We start from the raw sequence: 17,202 nt of genomic DNA on the forward strand, positions 1-17,202 counted from the left end.
CCCAGCTGACATGGCAGGAGGATGGTACACTGTCAGTCTTTGCACCCAATCAGTCAGCTTTGGAGGAAGCAAAAGAGGCCCTAACGGAATTGCTCAGTGATCAGGCACCTGCCTTAGAGTTTGGTAGTATTTATACTTCTACAATTGTTGAACTTCGACCCCAAGGTGTTATGGTGACACTCTATGATGACATGTCACCAGTTTTACTTCATAATTCACAATTAGACACAAAAAAAGTAAGTTGACAATTGTCATAAACTTGTGGATAAAATATAGTCATCCAGCCTTACAGATTCACTGATTTCTGTTACATAATTATTTTATTAAAGGGTCTTCTATTTACAAGTTTTTTCAGTGCAAATTTTGTTTTGGCTTAGGTCATAACCCCTGAATCAAAAACCAGCCATAGGATTTTGTTGAAAATACCCTCATTAGATTTCCCATGCTCAAAACTGTTGCTTTCCTACCATATTAGCTATTATCCACCAAGGTATGTTGAACCAAGGAAGGAAATTTATTCATTATTGTACCAGCAATGACTGTTTTATCTGAAGTGCACAGACATCACAGTTCAAATTATCCTCTGAACTGCAACATCCTCACCCATACTTCAGAGTGCCAGCACTGTACTTCTCACCTTTAGAACTGTAAGTCTGACTAGCCAGTTTAGTTGAATCCCTTTAAAAATGTTATCTTGTTCATACCCCTAAAAACACACCACTCAGATCTAACAGTTCATAAATACCTGCTAGATAGTCAAGTCTTTATCACTGAAATTTTCCTTTGCACCACCCTCTCTTCAGTCCTTCCTGGGACATCTTACTGGCCCATATTAGGCAAGTTCAACTTATACCCAACCTCATCCACTCATATACCTGTCCAACCTGCTTGTTTCATTCAGTTAGGTGCTAGCCTATATCCTTCCTGAGCCTATTTTTGTCAGTCCTATGTCCACTGTCCTGAGTCCTCTCTTGGGTATATATTTTCAGAATATTATCTTTTTTTTTTTTAACATATTGGTCATTTCCCACTGAGGCAGGGTGACCCAAAAAGAAAGAAAAAAACTTTCATCATTATTCAAAACTTTCACCATCACTCATACATAATCAATGTCTTTGCAGGGGTGCTGCATAGCCCTTGTGGCTTAGCGCTTCTTTTTGATTATTATAATAATAATAATAATAATAATAATAATAATAATAATAATAATTTGCAGAGGCACTCAGATACAGCAGTTTAGATGTCTCTCCAAACTGCTGATATCCCAAACCCCTCATTTAACCATTTGACTGTTTCAGTCGTATATATACGTCTTACGAGGTGCCGTGTTTGACGTATATATACAGTGGACCCCCGCATAACAATCACCTCCGAATGCGACCAATTATGTAAGTGTATTTATGTAAGTGCATTTGTATGTGTATGTTTGGGGGTCTGAAATGGACTAATCTACTTCACAATATTCCTTATGGGAACAAATTCGGTCACTACTGGCACCTGAACATACTTCTGGAGTGAAAAAATATCGTTAACCGGGGGTCCACTGTACTCATAAACTCTAGCGGCTTCAAATCAAGCAGGAGAAAGCTGGTAGTCCACATGCAACAGAATGGGTCTGTGTGGTCAGTGTGCACCATATAAAAATCCTGGAGCACGCAGTGCATAATGAGAAAAAAAAACTCCGACCATTTTTCTTAATTAAAATGCCGAATTTGTGGTCTATTTTCATATAGTATTTATGATTGTATTCTCGTTTTCTTGGTCCCATTTGATATAATTGAAAACATATTATAGAAATGGAGGTGATTTTAATTGGTTTTACTACAAAAAGAACCTGGAAATGGAGCTCAAAGTAGGGGAAATGTTTGATTTTTGCCAATGTTCAAAAGTAAACAAATGATGTCATTGTCCAATAAATGTCCAACTAGCCATTCTAATATGCAGTCATGAAAGGGCTGACATTATTTGTACAATTATTACAGTATTGCAGTAGTCTGCATAACAGTAAATCTTCTATTTTTTGTTTGAATAAAAATTCAAAATAGAAAGCAAGAGTAATATCAGAGGGGCCTGGAGACATGACTGATGAACAAAGAAAATGTTATTTTAGAGCCAGGAATGTCTGTATTGCTCATTCTGGACCTTATTTTGAAATTGTCATATTTTTTTAATTTTCATGAAATTGGCCAAATTTCAAATTTCTGACCACGTTATTGGGTAGTTGAAATTGGTAAATGGGCAGTTTCTTGTACTAAATCGATAAAAAAAATGGAGTTCTAAAGAAATAGCTATGAGTTTGGTCAACTGGAACAATGGAATTAGCCCAAAATAGGGCTCAAACTGGGTGAAATTGCCGATTTGTAAATATTGCTGAGGCCGCTAACTTCATGAGAGCGTAATTCCGTCAGTTTTCCATCAAATGTCATTTTTTTGGCGTCATTACAGTCTATGATTTCATAAGAATTTTTTTTTTTTGGGGGGGGGAGGGGGGGGGAACTTTGCGACACCAGGAGATACCTCAGGATTGGGGGTTACGACAGTCAAGGGGTTAAAGTGCAGAGACTGTACTTTCCATTTCCAGGACTTAAGTCCGGCTAACCGGTTTCCCTGAATCCCTTCACAAAATATTACCCTGCTCACACTCGAACAGCTCATCAGGTCCCTAAAATCATCTGTCTCCATTCGCTCCTATCTAACACGCTCATGCACGCTTGCTGTAAGTCCAGGCCCCTTGCCCACAAAACCTCCTTTACCCCTTCCCTCCAACCTTTTCGAGGACGACCCCTACCCCTCCTTCCTTCCCCTTCAGATTAATATGCTCTCCAAGTCATTCTACTTTGTTCCATTCTCTCTAAATGACCAGACTATCTCAACAACCTCTCTTCAGCCCTCTGACTAATACTTTTAGTAACTCCACACCTCATCCTAATTTCCACTTTACGAATTTTTTGCATAATATTTACACCACACATTTCCCTTAGACACGACATCTCCACTGCCTCCAGCCTCCTCCTCACTGCAGTATTTATAACCCATATCTATATCCATTTTATTTCAGTTTCCATTTGTACACTTCAGTCATATTCTCTCTAATACAGTAGAGCCCCGGTTTGCAATATTAATCCGTTCCTGAGAGCTCATAGTAAACCAAAATTATTGGAAAGTGAATCAATTTTCCCCATAAGAAATAATGGAAATCAAATTAATCCATGCAAGACACCCAAAAGTATGAAAAAAAAAACTTTTACCACATGAAATATTAAGTTTAATGCACACAAACTGAAGACATGCACAGTTTGTAGTATGTACTCTACTAACAATAGAATACATGACACTTACCTTTAATGAAGATGAAGATCTGGTGATGATTGATGAGATGGGAGGAGGGGAGAATGTCGAACCTATTGTTTAGAAGGGGAATCCCCTTCCATTAGGACTTGCGGTAGCAAGTCCTTTTCCGGGGTTACTTCCCTTCTTCTTTTAATGCCACTAGGACCAGCTTGAGTCACTGGACTTCTGTCGCACAACATATCTGTCCATAGAGGCCTGTACCTCTCGTTCCTGTATGACTTTCCTAAAGTGGTTCACAACAGTGTCATTGTACAGGTTGCCAACACGGCTTGCAGTAGCTGTGTGAGGGTGATTTTCATCAAAAAAACTTTGCACTTCAAGCCACTTTGCACACATTTCCCTAATCTTTGAAGTAGGCAACTTCTTCAATTTCTCCCTCCCCTCCTCCGAAGCAGTTTCCTCAGGTCTGGCCTCTTGCTGTTGAAGATGATCTAGCAGCTCATCAGTGGTTAGTTCATCACTGTCCTCCTCCACCAACTCTTCCACATCCTCCCCACTAACCTCCAACCCCAAGGACTTCCCCAATGCCACAATGGATTCCTCAACTGGCATAGGATTCCCAGGGTTAGCCTCAAACCCTTCGAAATCCCTTTTGTCTACACATTCTGGCCACAGTTTTTTCCAGGCAGAGTTCAAGGTCCTCTTAGTCACTCCCTCCCAAGCCTTACCTATAAGGTTTACACAATTGAGGATATTAAAGTGATCCTTCCAAAACTCCTTTAGAGTCAATAGAGTGTCTGTGGTCACTTCAAAGCACCTTTCAAACATAGCTTTTGTGTACAGTTTCTTGAAGTTGGAAATGACCTGCTGGTCCATGGGCTGCAGGAGAGGAGTGGTATTAGGAGGCAAAAACTTGACCTCAGTGAAGCTCATGTCCCCAGAAAGTCGCTCTGCCAAGTCTGTAGGATGACCAGGGGCATTGTCTAATACCAGGAGGCACTTTAGATCTAATTTCTTTTCAATTAGATAATTTTTCACATTGGGGGCAAATGCATGGTGTAACCAGTCATAGAAAAAGTCCCTAGTGACCCATTCCTTACTGTTTGCCCTCCACAGCACACAAATTAGCCTTGAGGATATTCTTTTGCCTGAATGCCCTGGGAGTTTCTGAGTGATACACCAATAAAGGCTTCACTTTGCAATCACCACTAGCATTGGCACACATCAGAAGATTGAGCCTATCTTTCATAGGCTTATGTCCTGGGAGTGCCTTTTCCTCCTGAGTAATGTAGGTCCTGCTTGGCAATTTCTTCCAAAACAGGCCTGTTTCGTCGCAGTTAAACACTTTTTCAGGTTTCAAGTCTTCACTGTCTATGTAATCCTTGAATTCCTTCACATATTTTTCAACTGCTTTTTGGTCCAAACTGGCAGCCTCACCATGCCTAATCACACTATGTATGCCACTACAATTCTTAAATCTTTCAAACCAACCTTTGCTGGTCTTAAATTCACTCACATCACCACTACTTGCAGGCAATTTCTTTACCAAATCGTCATGCAACTGCCTAGCCTTTTCACAAATGATCACTTGAGAGATGCTATCTCCTGCTATCTGTTTTTCATTTATCCACACCAATAACAGTCTCCCAGCATTTTCTAACACTTGCGGTCGCTGTTTCGTAATCACAGTTGCACCTTTTGCAACAACAGCTTCCTTGATTGCCATTTTCCTGGTCACTATAGTAGAGATGGTTGATTGGGGTTTTGTATACACCTTGGCCAGCTCCGACACACACACTCCACTTTCGTACTTTGCAATTATCTCTTTCTTCATTTCAATAGTCATTAGCACCCTTGGTCTTGAAGGGTTTGGCACTAGAAGCTTTCTTGGGGCCCATGGTGACTTATTTTGCAGAAACAAGCACCAAAAACACTGTGATAATATGGAATGTACCGAATGTATTCTTAGATGCGAGCACACTGGCTGGCTTATAAACACTGGCACACACGGGGCAGTTCAGGCCACACGTGGACATGTCTCAGACGAATCACGTGTACCAGGTTTTGTAACGGGAATCGAGGCAAAATTTTTGCGATACAATTCATCGAATACCGGATTTATCGGATACTGATGGCATCGCTAACCGGGGGTCCACTGTACTAAGCTTTCCAATTTCAGATTCCAGATTCAACAATATAACTCTTTCTAATTTCCTTTTATTTGTAACTCCTGATATTTATGCTGCTTCTATTTTAGATTCCCTTCTAATTCCAGTATCCAACCTCTACAACCCTACTCCCCCCCACCCCTCTAATTACTTTGTAGTTCCAGTCTCTAACTCAAACTGTATTTCAGTCCAATCTTTCTCTCTCATACTTCTCCACCTTCTCCCCCCTTTTTTAAGCTACCCAGTTTGTTAGCTTTGATACTTCTACTTAGCAATTTATGTAACTCATTGACAACTCTTTTATCAAACCATTATTTTCCTATTTTTTTTTATTTATCAACACATTGATCAATTCCAACCAAGGCAGGGTGGCCTGAAAAAGAAAAACTTTCATCATCATTCACTCCATCACTGTCTTGCCAGAGGGATGCTTTACACTAGTTTATAAAACTGCAACATTAACACCCCTCCTTCAGAGTGCAGACACTGTACTTCCCATCTCCAGAACTCAAGTCCGGCCTGCCAGTTTCCCTGAATCCCTTCATAAATGTTACTTTGCTCACACTCCAACAGCACGTCAAGTATTAAAAACCATTTGTCTCCATTCACTCCTTGCTGGAAGTCCAAGCCCCTCACATACAAACCCTCCTTTACCCCCTCCCTCCAACCTTTCCTAGGCCAATTCCTATATCCTTTCTAAGTCCAATTTTATCAAACTTTAATCCATTATTTTGAGTTACTTCTGGTTAGATATCCTCCCTACGCTTTTTATATGTCCAATTTATATGTGCCTTCCGTTTGCATACTTCATTTATATCCCCCCTTACCTTAGAAGAGACTTGTTGAGAGATACACATGTGGTTTCTTGAACAAACTACAACTAGATATATAATTTTTTTTTTATCCCCACCTCCCATTTAGTGTCTGTCATCATTGTATTTGTATCACATGAATTTTTTGATGTAGTGAAAGAACATCATCCCATATTGAAGATTGTCGTGTTTCCATGACAATCTTGTTTCCTGCCTGTAAACCATAGTTTAAATAAAATAAAATATTTATTTCTTTGTTAAGGTTACAATGTGTGCTTATATATAGTATGAATGGAGCAAAGAAAGCCACTATCATGCCTAGGCATTTTGGGCAGATTTAACCTAATACTTATAGACTACTTAAGTCTAGACAGGTGAAGAGTGATAGAATACAAACAGTCAGTCTTCACTCTATTGTTAATATGAGGTAGTACAATTTATGACAATCTTACATCAATTTATGATACCATCTATCATACATTTTCAAGTTTGTAATTAAGTTCATTTTCATTATTATTAATATGCAGTAGTACAGTTAGTAATACAAACATGCATTATAAGTTTGTAAAAATGGCTTAATAGTTAAGGGATAATAAAGTACAGTGGACCCCCGGTTAACGAACTTTTTTCATTCCAGTAGTATGTTCAGGTGCCAGTACTGACCGAATTTTTTCCCATAAGGAATATTGTGAAATAGATTAGTCCATTTCAGACCCCCAAACATACACGTACAAAAGCACTTACATAAATACACTTACATAATTGGTCGCATTTGGAGGTGATCGTTAAGCGGGGGTCCACTGTATTTAGGAGAGTTGCTTTGAATTTGGTTGTGGGTTTAGCATGGTGTGGGTAGGTTTGTTATTGAGAGATGAGATGATTTTTGAGTATGATCCTGATTTGTGGGCAGGGGACCACTTGCTGCTTCAAGCAAAGAGTTCCAGATCTTTGGGCCCTTTATGTGCATTGCATTATTGCAAAGTGTGAGACGGACACGAGGGATGTCAAAAAGTGTTTTGTGCCTTGTGTTATGCTTGTGTGTTGTATTGAAACTGTCGAGGAGAAGTTTGAATGGAGGGTTGATATTGGAGTTTAATGTTCTGTATATGTAGTAGGCACAATAATAAGTGTGTATATTATGGATATTAAGTAAGTTCGTGTTTTTGAAGAGAGGTGGTGTGTGTTGTCTGGTGCTGGAGTTTGTGATCATCCTCACTGCCGCTTTTTGTTGAGTTATTAAATCTTTGAAGTGATTGGCCATGGTAGATCCCTAAGCATAAATGCCATAGGTGAGGTATGGGTATATTAGAGGGTGATATAAGTAAGGAGGGCCTGTTGGGGCACAGAGTATCATATCTTGGAAAGGATACCTACTGTTTTGGAAACTTTCTTAGTTATATGCTGGATGTGGGTCTGAAATTTAAGATTACATTCAAGGTGGAGACCTAAAATTTTGCCCTCAGTGTGTCTTGTAGTGGGTGAACCATTTATCGATATGTTTAGCTGGATATTTGATGCTCTGCTTCCAAAAAACATGAAGTAGGTTTTGTCTATATTGAGGGTAAGTTTGTTGGCAGTCATCCAATGTGATATTTTATGTAGCTCGCTGTTTACAGTGTTACTAAGTATAGCAAGGTTTGGGTGGGAGAAGACATAAGTGGTGTCATCCGCGAATAGAACTAGTTTAAGGAGCCACGATGCATTTGGGAGGTCATTGATGTAAAAAAGAAAGAGTAGAGAACCTAGGGCACTTCCCTGTGGCACTCCAACAACTACAGGCTAAGTATTGGAGGTCATGTTATTTGTGTACACATACTGGTGTTTACCACTAAGATAATATTTTGGGTAGTTGAGCGAGTGTCCTCTGATCCCGTAATGCTCTAGTTTTAGGTGCAAGATATTGTGGTCAACTGTATCAAATGCTTTTCTTAGGTCTATGAAGAGTCCCAGAGGATATTCATTTTTGTCAATTGCTGTATATATAGTAATTCGAGCATCTGAATAATTGCATCACTCGTGCTTTCTTTTGGCCTAAACCCAAACTGGCAGGGGTTAAGTATGTTGTGGGATAGGGGGTAGGAGTAGATTTGTTTATGTATTATTTTTTTGAAGAGTTTTGAGAGCAAAGACAGTTAGATATTGGTCTGTAGTTATTTAGTTCTAGGATTGCCACCTTTATGGATTGGGGTAACCCTTGCCATCTTGAGTATGGATGGGAATTTACAAGATTTAACCCTTTCAGGGTCCGTGCTGTAGATCTATGGCTTTACGTTCAGGGTCCAAACCGTAGATCTACACCATGAGCTCAGCTCACTCTGATAAGCTGTGATCAGTAAATTTTGGCCTAGATATGAGAGAATATATCTATGTGGTATGTGTGCACCACATAAAACAAATCCTGCAGCACACAGTGCATAATGAGAGAAAAAAACTGAGACCATAATTTTCGATTAAAACAGCGACTGCAGTGTTTTTTCGCATGTTTTTTATAGTTGTATTTGCAATTTCTTGGTCTCATTTGATAGAATAGAAGATATACTACAGAAATAGATATTATTTTGATTGGTTTTAGTACTGGAAATGGCTTGAAACTGAGTTCAAAGTAGCAGAAATGTTAAATTTTTGCCGATATTCAAGGGTAAGCAAATGGCCTCACAAGTCTAATACGTGACAGCTGGTGGGTCTAATACACATTCACAAATGTGGTGATATTATTTATACAATTATTACAGTATTGCATAACAGTAAATCTTCTATTTTTTGGTTTGAATAAAAATTCATTATGTGAATGAAAAATCAAAATGGAATTCATTTGTAAAGGCTGAAAACATAACTAATGAACAGAAGAAATGTTAGTTTGGTGCCAGGAATGCCTGCATTGTTTATTCTGGACCCTATTTTGAAATGGGAATATTTTGAGTTTGCATTAAATTGGCCAAATTACCAATTTCCGGTCACTTTATTTTGTTGTTGAAACAGTTGACTTGGCGATTTCTTGTGCTCAATTGATAGAATAGAAGTAATGCTAGTGAAATAGCTAAGAATTTGGTTGACTGGAATACTGTAATTGGCCTAAAATGGGAGTCAAAGTCAGCAAAATCGCCGATGCATAAATATCGCTGACACATCCAAATTCACGAGAGCATAATTTTGTCACTTTTCCATCAAATTTCATACTTTTTGTTTTATTACCTTCAGAAAAAGATTCTCTACCATTTCATAAGAAAAAAATAACAATTATTTTTCAAAATTCTTGGGCCCTGGTGTGCGCTTTGAAATTTGACCTCTGGACCCTGAAAGGGTTAACAGATTTGTTAAATAGTGTTGCAATAATGGGGGGACAGCACATGAGCTGCTTTTTTTTTATACGTGATTGTTGGCAAGTCGTTTAGATCTCCTGCCTTGTTTTTTTAAGATTTAATTAGTGAGACTTCAGTAGGATTTGTTGGTGCTATATATAGAGTATTTAGGTAATTACCAGCGAGGTAGCCTTGTGGCTGAGCATTTACATTTGGGATTTTGCTTGCTAGTTTTGATCCTATAGTAGAAAAGAAGATATTAAGTTCATTGGCAGTGTCTATAGGTTGTATGTGTGATTCATCTGGTTTTGCTAAGTTAATGTCTCTGCTTCTAGACAGTTTTCTAGAGCCCAAAATTTCAGAGAATTTTCCAGGTCTTTTTCATATTTCCTTTTATTTCATTAAATCTGTTTTCATAATACATTTGTTTGGACTTTCGTATTAGATTAGTAAGTATTGAAGTGTATCGTTTAGTTAGTTCTCTTGTAATTAGGCCCTGTCTGAATTGTTTTTCATATAGATGTTTTTTATCGATGGATTTAAGTACATGTATACTATGTATTTGTAAGCCAGGGGCTGTTTAATCTCTTTGTTGAGATTTGCTTTGTTTTCATTGGACAGTGTTTATTGTAGGGGTTAGGGTTTTGTGTAGGAATATGTTGACACAGTCATCAATATCACGGCTGTCCGCTAACTCGTCAGGCCAGTCAGTGTTACGTAGGGCAGTAATAAAATTATTTACCGATGACTCATCACGTAGTCGAAAAGAGATCTTAGTCATTGGCAGAAGTCATGTAAATCTTACAGTAACATATACAGTGGACCCCCGGTTTGCGATGCCTCCGGTATTCGATACATTTTAATGCAAAATTTTTGCCTCGGTTCCTGTTAAAAAACCCGGTATATGATTCGTCCGAGACGTGTCCACGTGTGTGCCAGTGTTTACAAGCCAGCCAGTGTGCTCACATCTAAGGATACATTCGGTACATTCCATATTATCACAGTGTTTTTGGTACTTGTTTCTGCGAAATAAGTCACCATGGTCCCCAAGAAAGCTTCTAGTACCAACCCTTCGAGAAAAAGGGTGCTAATGCTATTGAAATGAAGAAAGAGATAATTGCAAAGTACAAAAGTGGAGTGCCTGCGTCGGAGCTGGCCAGGTTGTATACAAAACCCCAATCAACCATCTCTGACCAGGAAAACGGCAATCAAGGAAGCTGTTGTTGCAAAAGGTGCAACTGTGATTACAAAACAGCGACCGCAAGTGTTAGATGTTGAGAGACTGTTATTGGTGTGGATAAATGAAAAACAGATAGCAGGAGATAGCATCTCTCAAGCGATCATTTGTGAAAAGGCTAGGCAGTTGCATGACGATTTGGTAAAGAAATTGCCTGCAACTAGAGGTGATGTGAGTGAATTTAAGGCCAGCAAAGGTTGGTTTGAAAAATTTAAGAATCGTAGTGGCATACATAGTGTGATTAGGCATGGTGAGGCTGCCAGTGACTCTCAAGCTGGTCCTAGTGGCATTAAAAGAAGAAGGGATGTAACCCCGGAAAAGGACTTGCTACCTCAAGTCCTATTGGAAGGGGATTCCCCTTCTAAACAATAAGTTCGACATTCTCCCCTCCTCCCATCCCATCAATCATCACCAGATCTTCATTAAAGGTAAGTGTCATGTGTTCTATTGTTAGTATAGTACTACAAACTGTTCATGTCTTCTTCAGTTTGTGTGCAATAAACTTAATATTTCATGTGGTAAAATTTTTTTTTCATACTTTTGGGTGTCTTGCATGGATTAATTTGATTTCCATTATTTCTTATGGGGGAAATTTATTCGCTTTTCGATAATTTTGGTTTACGGTGAGCTCTCGGGAATGGATTAATATCGCAAACCGGGGGTCCACTGTATAGACCATTCCTTTTCTCCATTTCTCCAACTAAGACAGTATTTATCCTAAATATTTAAATTCCTGATCTTATTTAAATATTTGATTTGCTTTTTCTATTATTTATTCCAATCTTTAATATATTTTATTCTTCAGTTTCACACATATACATTTTCTATAGTACTTGTCTCAACAGTACAAATTCTACATCATAACCAGCTATGCTCCTATCCTGCTCTCTCACCTTGGAGCAAGTGAGCCCACACATTCACTTCTTTTCTAGTTTCCATACCCTTCAAAATGGGAGGGCGGAAGGTAAGGGAGAGTCTTGATAAAGAATTTTTGATCCAAGAAGTTAGAGCTATATTTACTTTGAATTAAGCATCTTACACCCATTCCTTAGGCATTGTGTGACCTTTATGGGTTTTGCACTTGCTTATGTAGTAATAATTTTCATATGAACAAAAAAGTAATAATCCAGTATGGGTCATGTAGCCCAGTTTCCATAGTTTGTATATTCGTTCATATTAAAAATTATTAGGTATGTTTTATTTCCAGATTTATCATCCTAGTGCACTTGGCCTTGAAGTTGGTCAACAGATCAAGGTGAAGTATTTTGGACATGACCCAGCATCAGGTCAGATGAGACTCTCCAGAAAAGCACTACAAGCATCAGCTGCTGCTGTAAGAAACCTTCATAAAACAGAACCTGTATGACTGTAAATGGTGTAGTGATACTGACAAGACACAAAAAATGCACAGTTCAGGACACTTGTTAAAGGAATGGTTTCAGTCCTAGTACAAAATAAGCAACTGGAGGGCACTATATAATAGGCAGAGATAAGTGACCAGTAGTAAGGGCAAGGTGAGGCAGGTTATAGTTGAGTGGGTGTCATGTGATGGCCATTCCTAATGTGGGTACATTGGTTGTTATTATTATCATAACTAAGCACTAAACCCACAATGTTTATACACCAATACAGCACGTTGGAAACATTGAAGCTCCCAGATATTTGCAAGTGTGTGTTGATTTTGGAAATTAAAGCAATTTCTACATCTGTTGGTCATTTTTGTGGATGAGTAATTGGGCCTCATTTTATTTCATCAGGTGTCCACACTCAACCCTGTGCTGTACACAGGCATTGCTGCAATTATCTCAGCTGCAAGCATGTGTTCACAAACTGATTTCCAAAGATCTAGCAGTCTTCCCCACATGGTAATGTATACTTTTGTGCTGGTCAAGGATTTGATTGATGAAGAGCTAATGGCTATTTTGACAGGTTGGTTGTTAAATGATTTAGCGACATTAGATGCCATGTTGCTGACCAGCAATGCGATATATCTGGTAGGTGCTTGTTTTGTACAGTATGTGTGTAGCATGCTTCCTGCACTAAAGTGTAGAAAATATTGCAGTAAACTTGCATGTTTTGTGTGCATTCCTCAGAATGGTGAACTGGAAATACTGAAGGCTCTGAGGCAGCAGCTCCTTACACCTCAGTCTTGACATGGTGGGAGAGAAGTGTAATAGATCATGTTTGTATGTAGATTTTTGGTAAACATTGAATGAGTCTTCACATGTGTGTAGAGGTGTTCAGAAAAGGTAGTTTGTTGTCCTTATCCTCTAGTGTGAATTTAACAGTTGGTTCTAAATTGTTGATGGAGCTGAAAATAGGCACTTCGTGATCTTTGGGAATGACTGAAATATCAGTATTTTAGTCAGTGTGCCCTAAGAGCTCTATGTGCATAATATCCTTTGCTCAAAATTATCTTTTCTAGATATGTGTATTTCTACACACAGGTGAAATTACTCTTGTTCAAGGGTTACCAAAAACCCATGTACAAAAATGGTTTATGCTAATCTCCTACCAAGTAAGGCCAAAAAGGTGTCATAAGCATCTTCTTCAGAATCTGGCCAGTTTTTACAAGAATTTAAATGTATAGCTCATGCTTTCAGTTTATTACAATTTCCCCTACACTTAAAGTGCAAGTAGCTTACCCCACACACTGCAGCACAAGCATCGATAAAACAGAGAAAGCTACTGGATACATTGTTTTGCTGATGAGCAGTGTGATATCTAATGTGGCTAAACTATATAAGAGCCCAACCAGTCAAAACTGGCACCAACTCTTCTGCCTTAACCACTGCAGAAGTGTACATTATACCATGTGGGGAGGTGATAAAAGGTATATGGTTGCAGATTGCTAAATCTTTGGAAATGAGAGTTTGCAAACACAGATATTCCTGCAGCCAGGATGACAATACCTGTGAACAATACATGGATAATTGTGTATGCCTGATGAAAGTATAACGAGACCAAGTTGGTCATCCGTGACAGCAGGTGGAAGCTGCTTTGTCACCACAAACAATTTCACAGGAGCCACATTGCACAATAACAGCTTATTACCTATGTCGGTTAATAACTGTTGTGTGATGCTAAAGTAATGTCTCCATTTCTGGTCATGTGTGTCTACTATTTAATACCCTGCTTTAGCTTTGAATGAAGATTGAACTTATCAGTAATAACAAAAAGTTACCTTTAATAAATGTCATAAACCATACATGTTTTATTCACAAAATCTGTATGAATGGTAAGCATTATAATAAAAATGTACAAATATTGACATTTTTATTAAATTTAATTTCAGAGACGAACTTCTTTTAAAACCTTAAAAATGTATCTAAGTGCTGAACAGAAAAGGGTTGCACAGCACTGGTATAAAATATGTCCAGGGAACACACTGCACTTACATATATCTGATTGTGCAATTTCTCACTTATTACGGATACTTCTCAAGAGGTTCTTTGATCCAAGGAATTGGACCTGACTCTCCCCCATGCACTGTACAACTCCTACATGCTTAGTGCTCTCCCTGTGTAATATAATCAGTGAGAAATGCTAAACCCTTAGGGCTCATACATTTCATAGTGAATGGGATGTAGTCAAATTTGATCCAAGGGGGATTTGGGGATAAGTCCACGTCCTTGGATCAACAGCTCCTTCACCAGCATCAAAGTGTACTATTTTTCATTAAATGAGGCCACTTATCGCATTCACTAAGAATGCTAAAACCCAGATCCCGATAAGCACTAGACTAGTTATAGGCAACACATGGAATGTCTTCTGAAGAGGGACAGGAAAGAATGTTCAGTCAACTCAAGTTCTTCAACCAGGTTTTAGATGGTTGAAGGTATCCTGTTTATCACAATTTTAGCAAATGTTAACAATAGATTATAAACTAACCATATATTAAACATTTTATTATTTTTTTTATTAGCACAATGGCCAATTCCCACCAAGGCAGGGTGGCCCGAAAAAGAAAATTATTATTATAATCAAGGGGGAAGCGCTAAACCCGGAGGATTATACCGAAAAAGAAAAACTTTCACCATCATTCACTCCATCACTGTCTTGCCATTATTATTATTATTATAATCAAGGGGGAAGCGCTAAACCCGGAGGATTATACAGCGCCTGGGGGGGGATGTGGAAGGCATTCAGGCTTAATTCGGGGAACTGGAGCACAGATCCAATTCCCTAAATCAAGAGCCCCTCACCAACATCAAGGAACCTTCCTTGAGGGGACTGTCTTGCCAGAAGGGTGCTTTACGCTACAGTTTTTAAACTGCAACATTAACACCCCTCCTTCAGAGTGCAGGCACTGTACTTCCCATCTCCAGGACTCAAGTCCGGCCTGCCGGTTTCCCTGAATCCCTTCATAAATGTTACTTTGCTCACACTCCAACAGCACGTCAAGTATTAAAAACCATTTGTCTCCATTCACTATTAAACACGCTCACGCATGCCTGCTGGAAGTCCAAGCCCCTCGCACACAAAACCTCCTTTACCCCCTCCCTCCAAGTTTTCCTAGGCCGACCCCTACCCCGCCTTCCTTCCACTACAGATTGATACACTCTTGAAGTCATTCTGTTTCGCTCCATTCTCTCTACATGTCTGAACCACCTCAACAGCCCTTCCTCAGCCCTCTGGACAACAGTTTTGGCAATCCTGCACCTCCTCCTAACTTCCAAACTACAAATTCTCTACATTATATTCACACATTAAACATACAGTCCTATAATAAACTGCTATAAAAGGCAAACATACATATTACTAAGATGATTAGATGTTAATACAAAATTATATTATGTACAGTTTCTATCAAAGAAATTAACACTAGTTCCATTAAACTGCCTATGGTAATTAGTTTATCTAGAACCTGTAATATTTATCGCTTCTTAAATCAATGGAACATAATGCCACAGCTTCCACTGCTGACATGAGAGCATTTCTGCAAAAAGAAAATAAAAAAATACAAATGTACATTTTTAACACTACATAAAGATATTTATTCCACACCTTCATTACTAGTAACACATCAGCCATGCTAGCCATATGGACTAGTATCCTGAAGAACTACAAAAATGGACTGTCCAGCCTTTTATGGAAGTACAATAGATGGAGTTGACTTAAATATCAGAATTATGGCAACCTGGAAGTAGTCATTTTCCATATGTGATCAGAGTTCATGCTGCTGTCATTGCGGATGTCTTAACTATTCACAACTCAATATGGGGATCACATTTATCCTCCATTAAGATACTCTCCTGGTTTATATTTCTTACAAAGGATTACATGTTATCAATTTCAATCTTTAATTAGCACAGATACAGACTCATACACTCTTGACCATCTTAGCCTAAAGTTGCAACATAACACTTGTTACAGAATGAAATTCTCAAAACCCCTGATTTTGTCTTATCACTCCATGCTTAATGCTCAGGCACTCACCACAACAGTGACAAGAGTACAGCATGTCAAGTGTTGTGTCTAATACAACTGAAGAGACTGATAGAATTTAACCCTTTCAGGGTCCGTCCCGTAGATCTACGGCTTCACGTTGAGTGTCCAAACCGTAGATCTACACCAAAATTCTAGCGCCGTCAAATTTAGCGCGAAAACGCTCATAGGCCTACATGTGAGAGAACGGGTCTGCGTGGTGGGTGTGCGCCATAAACAAAAAATCTAGGCGCCCGCATAGCATTGTGGGAACGCCGGCTCAGTTACCCTTGTTCACCATGCCTCGTCGCAAGTCAGCTCTCACTCCCCGGAAAATTGGGACTCTCCTCTTCCTATCTGATAGTTCTGACAGTGATGGAAGTGGAAATGGAGACGAATTCTACAGCTTTGATCAGTTAGTGACCGAAAAGAATGACCAGGATATTGATAATAGTGCAGAAAACCCTGACGATCCTCAACCTTCTACCTCTGGTGTGGGCACTCGTGACTCACGGTCGGTTGTTCCTCAACGCAAGAGAAAACTAATATTTTCGCGTGGCCAGGCCTCTGACTTCAGTAATGATGATGATAGTGACGTGGATTGTGATTTTATTGCGCTCGACGATCATTCGAGTAGTGATAGTGAGGAATCATATTCACCAGTGAAGCGTCGGTATGTTTGCCGCCGCATACGCTCGGGTAGTGTACCCTATGCTGTGCCCAGGGGACGGAGTACATCCCGGAGTACATTCCGTGGCCCTACACCAGTTTTAGGTAGTGATAGTGAGGATGATGTGGCTACACTTGGCATGGATAGACCACAGGCATCAGTGGATGGTGTTAGTGGTGATGGTAGTGGCACCGCCATGCGTGACTCACCAGCCCACGCTGGGACCCACGCTGCTGACTCGTCAGTTCAAGGACAAAGCAGAGCGTCAGCCACCAGCCCACCACAACCACAACCACCC

The 17,202-nt window shown here is 39.3% G+C and overlaps 1 protein-coding gene across 1 annotated transcript in view; it reads left to right on the top strand.

The window, feature by feature from the left end:
• Window positions 1-14,105, top strand: part of PNPase (polyribonucleotide nucleotidyltransferase 1) — a 132,427-nt gene extending 118,322 nt beyond the window's left edge. The window contains exons 11-12 of the mRNA XM_053770381.2: window positions 6-236; window positions 12,015-14,105. Of these exons, the coding sequence (XP_053626356.2) occupies window positions 6-236; window positions 12,015-12,173 (390 nt within the window). The 3' untranslated portion in view covers window positions 12,174-14,105. The remainder of the gene's footprint in view (window positions 1-5; window positions 237-12,014) is intronic.
• Window positions 14,106-17,202: the final 3,097 nt, after the last annotated feature.

Source organism: Cherax quadricarinatus, chromosome 4 (genome assembly GCF_038502225.1).
Source record: "Cherax quadricarinatus isolate ZL_2023a chromosome 4, ASM3850222v1, whole genome shotgun sequence".
Lineage (NCBI taxonomy): Eukaryota > Metazoa > Arthropoda > Malacostraca > Decapoda > Parastacidae > Cherax > Cherax quadricarinatus.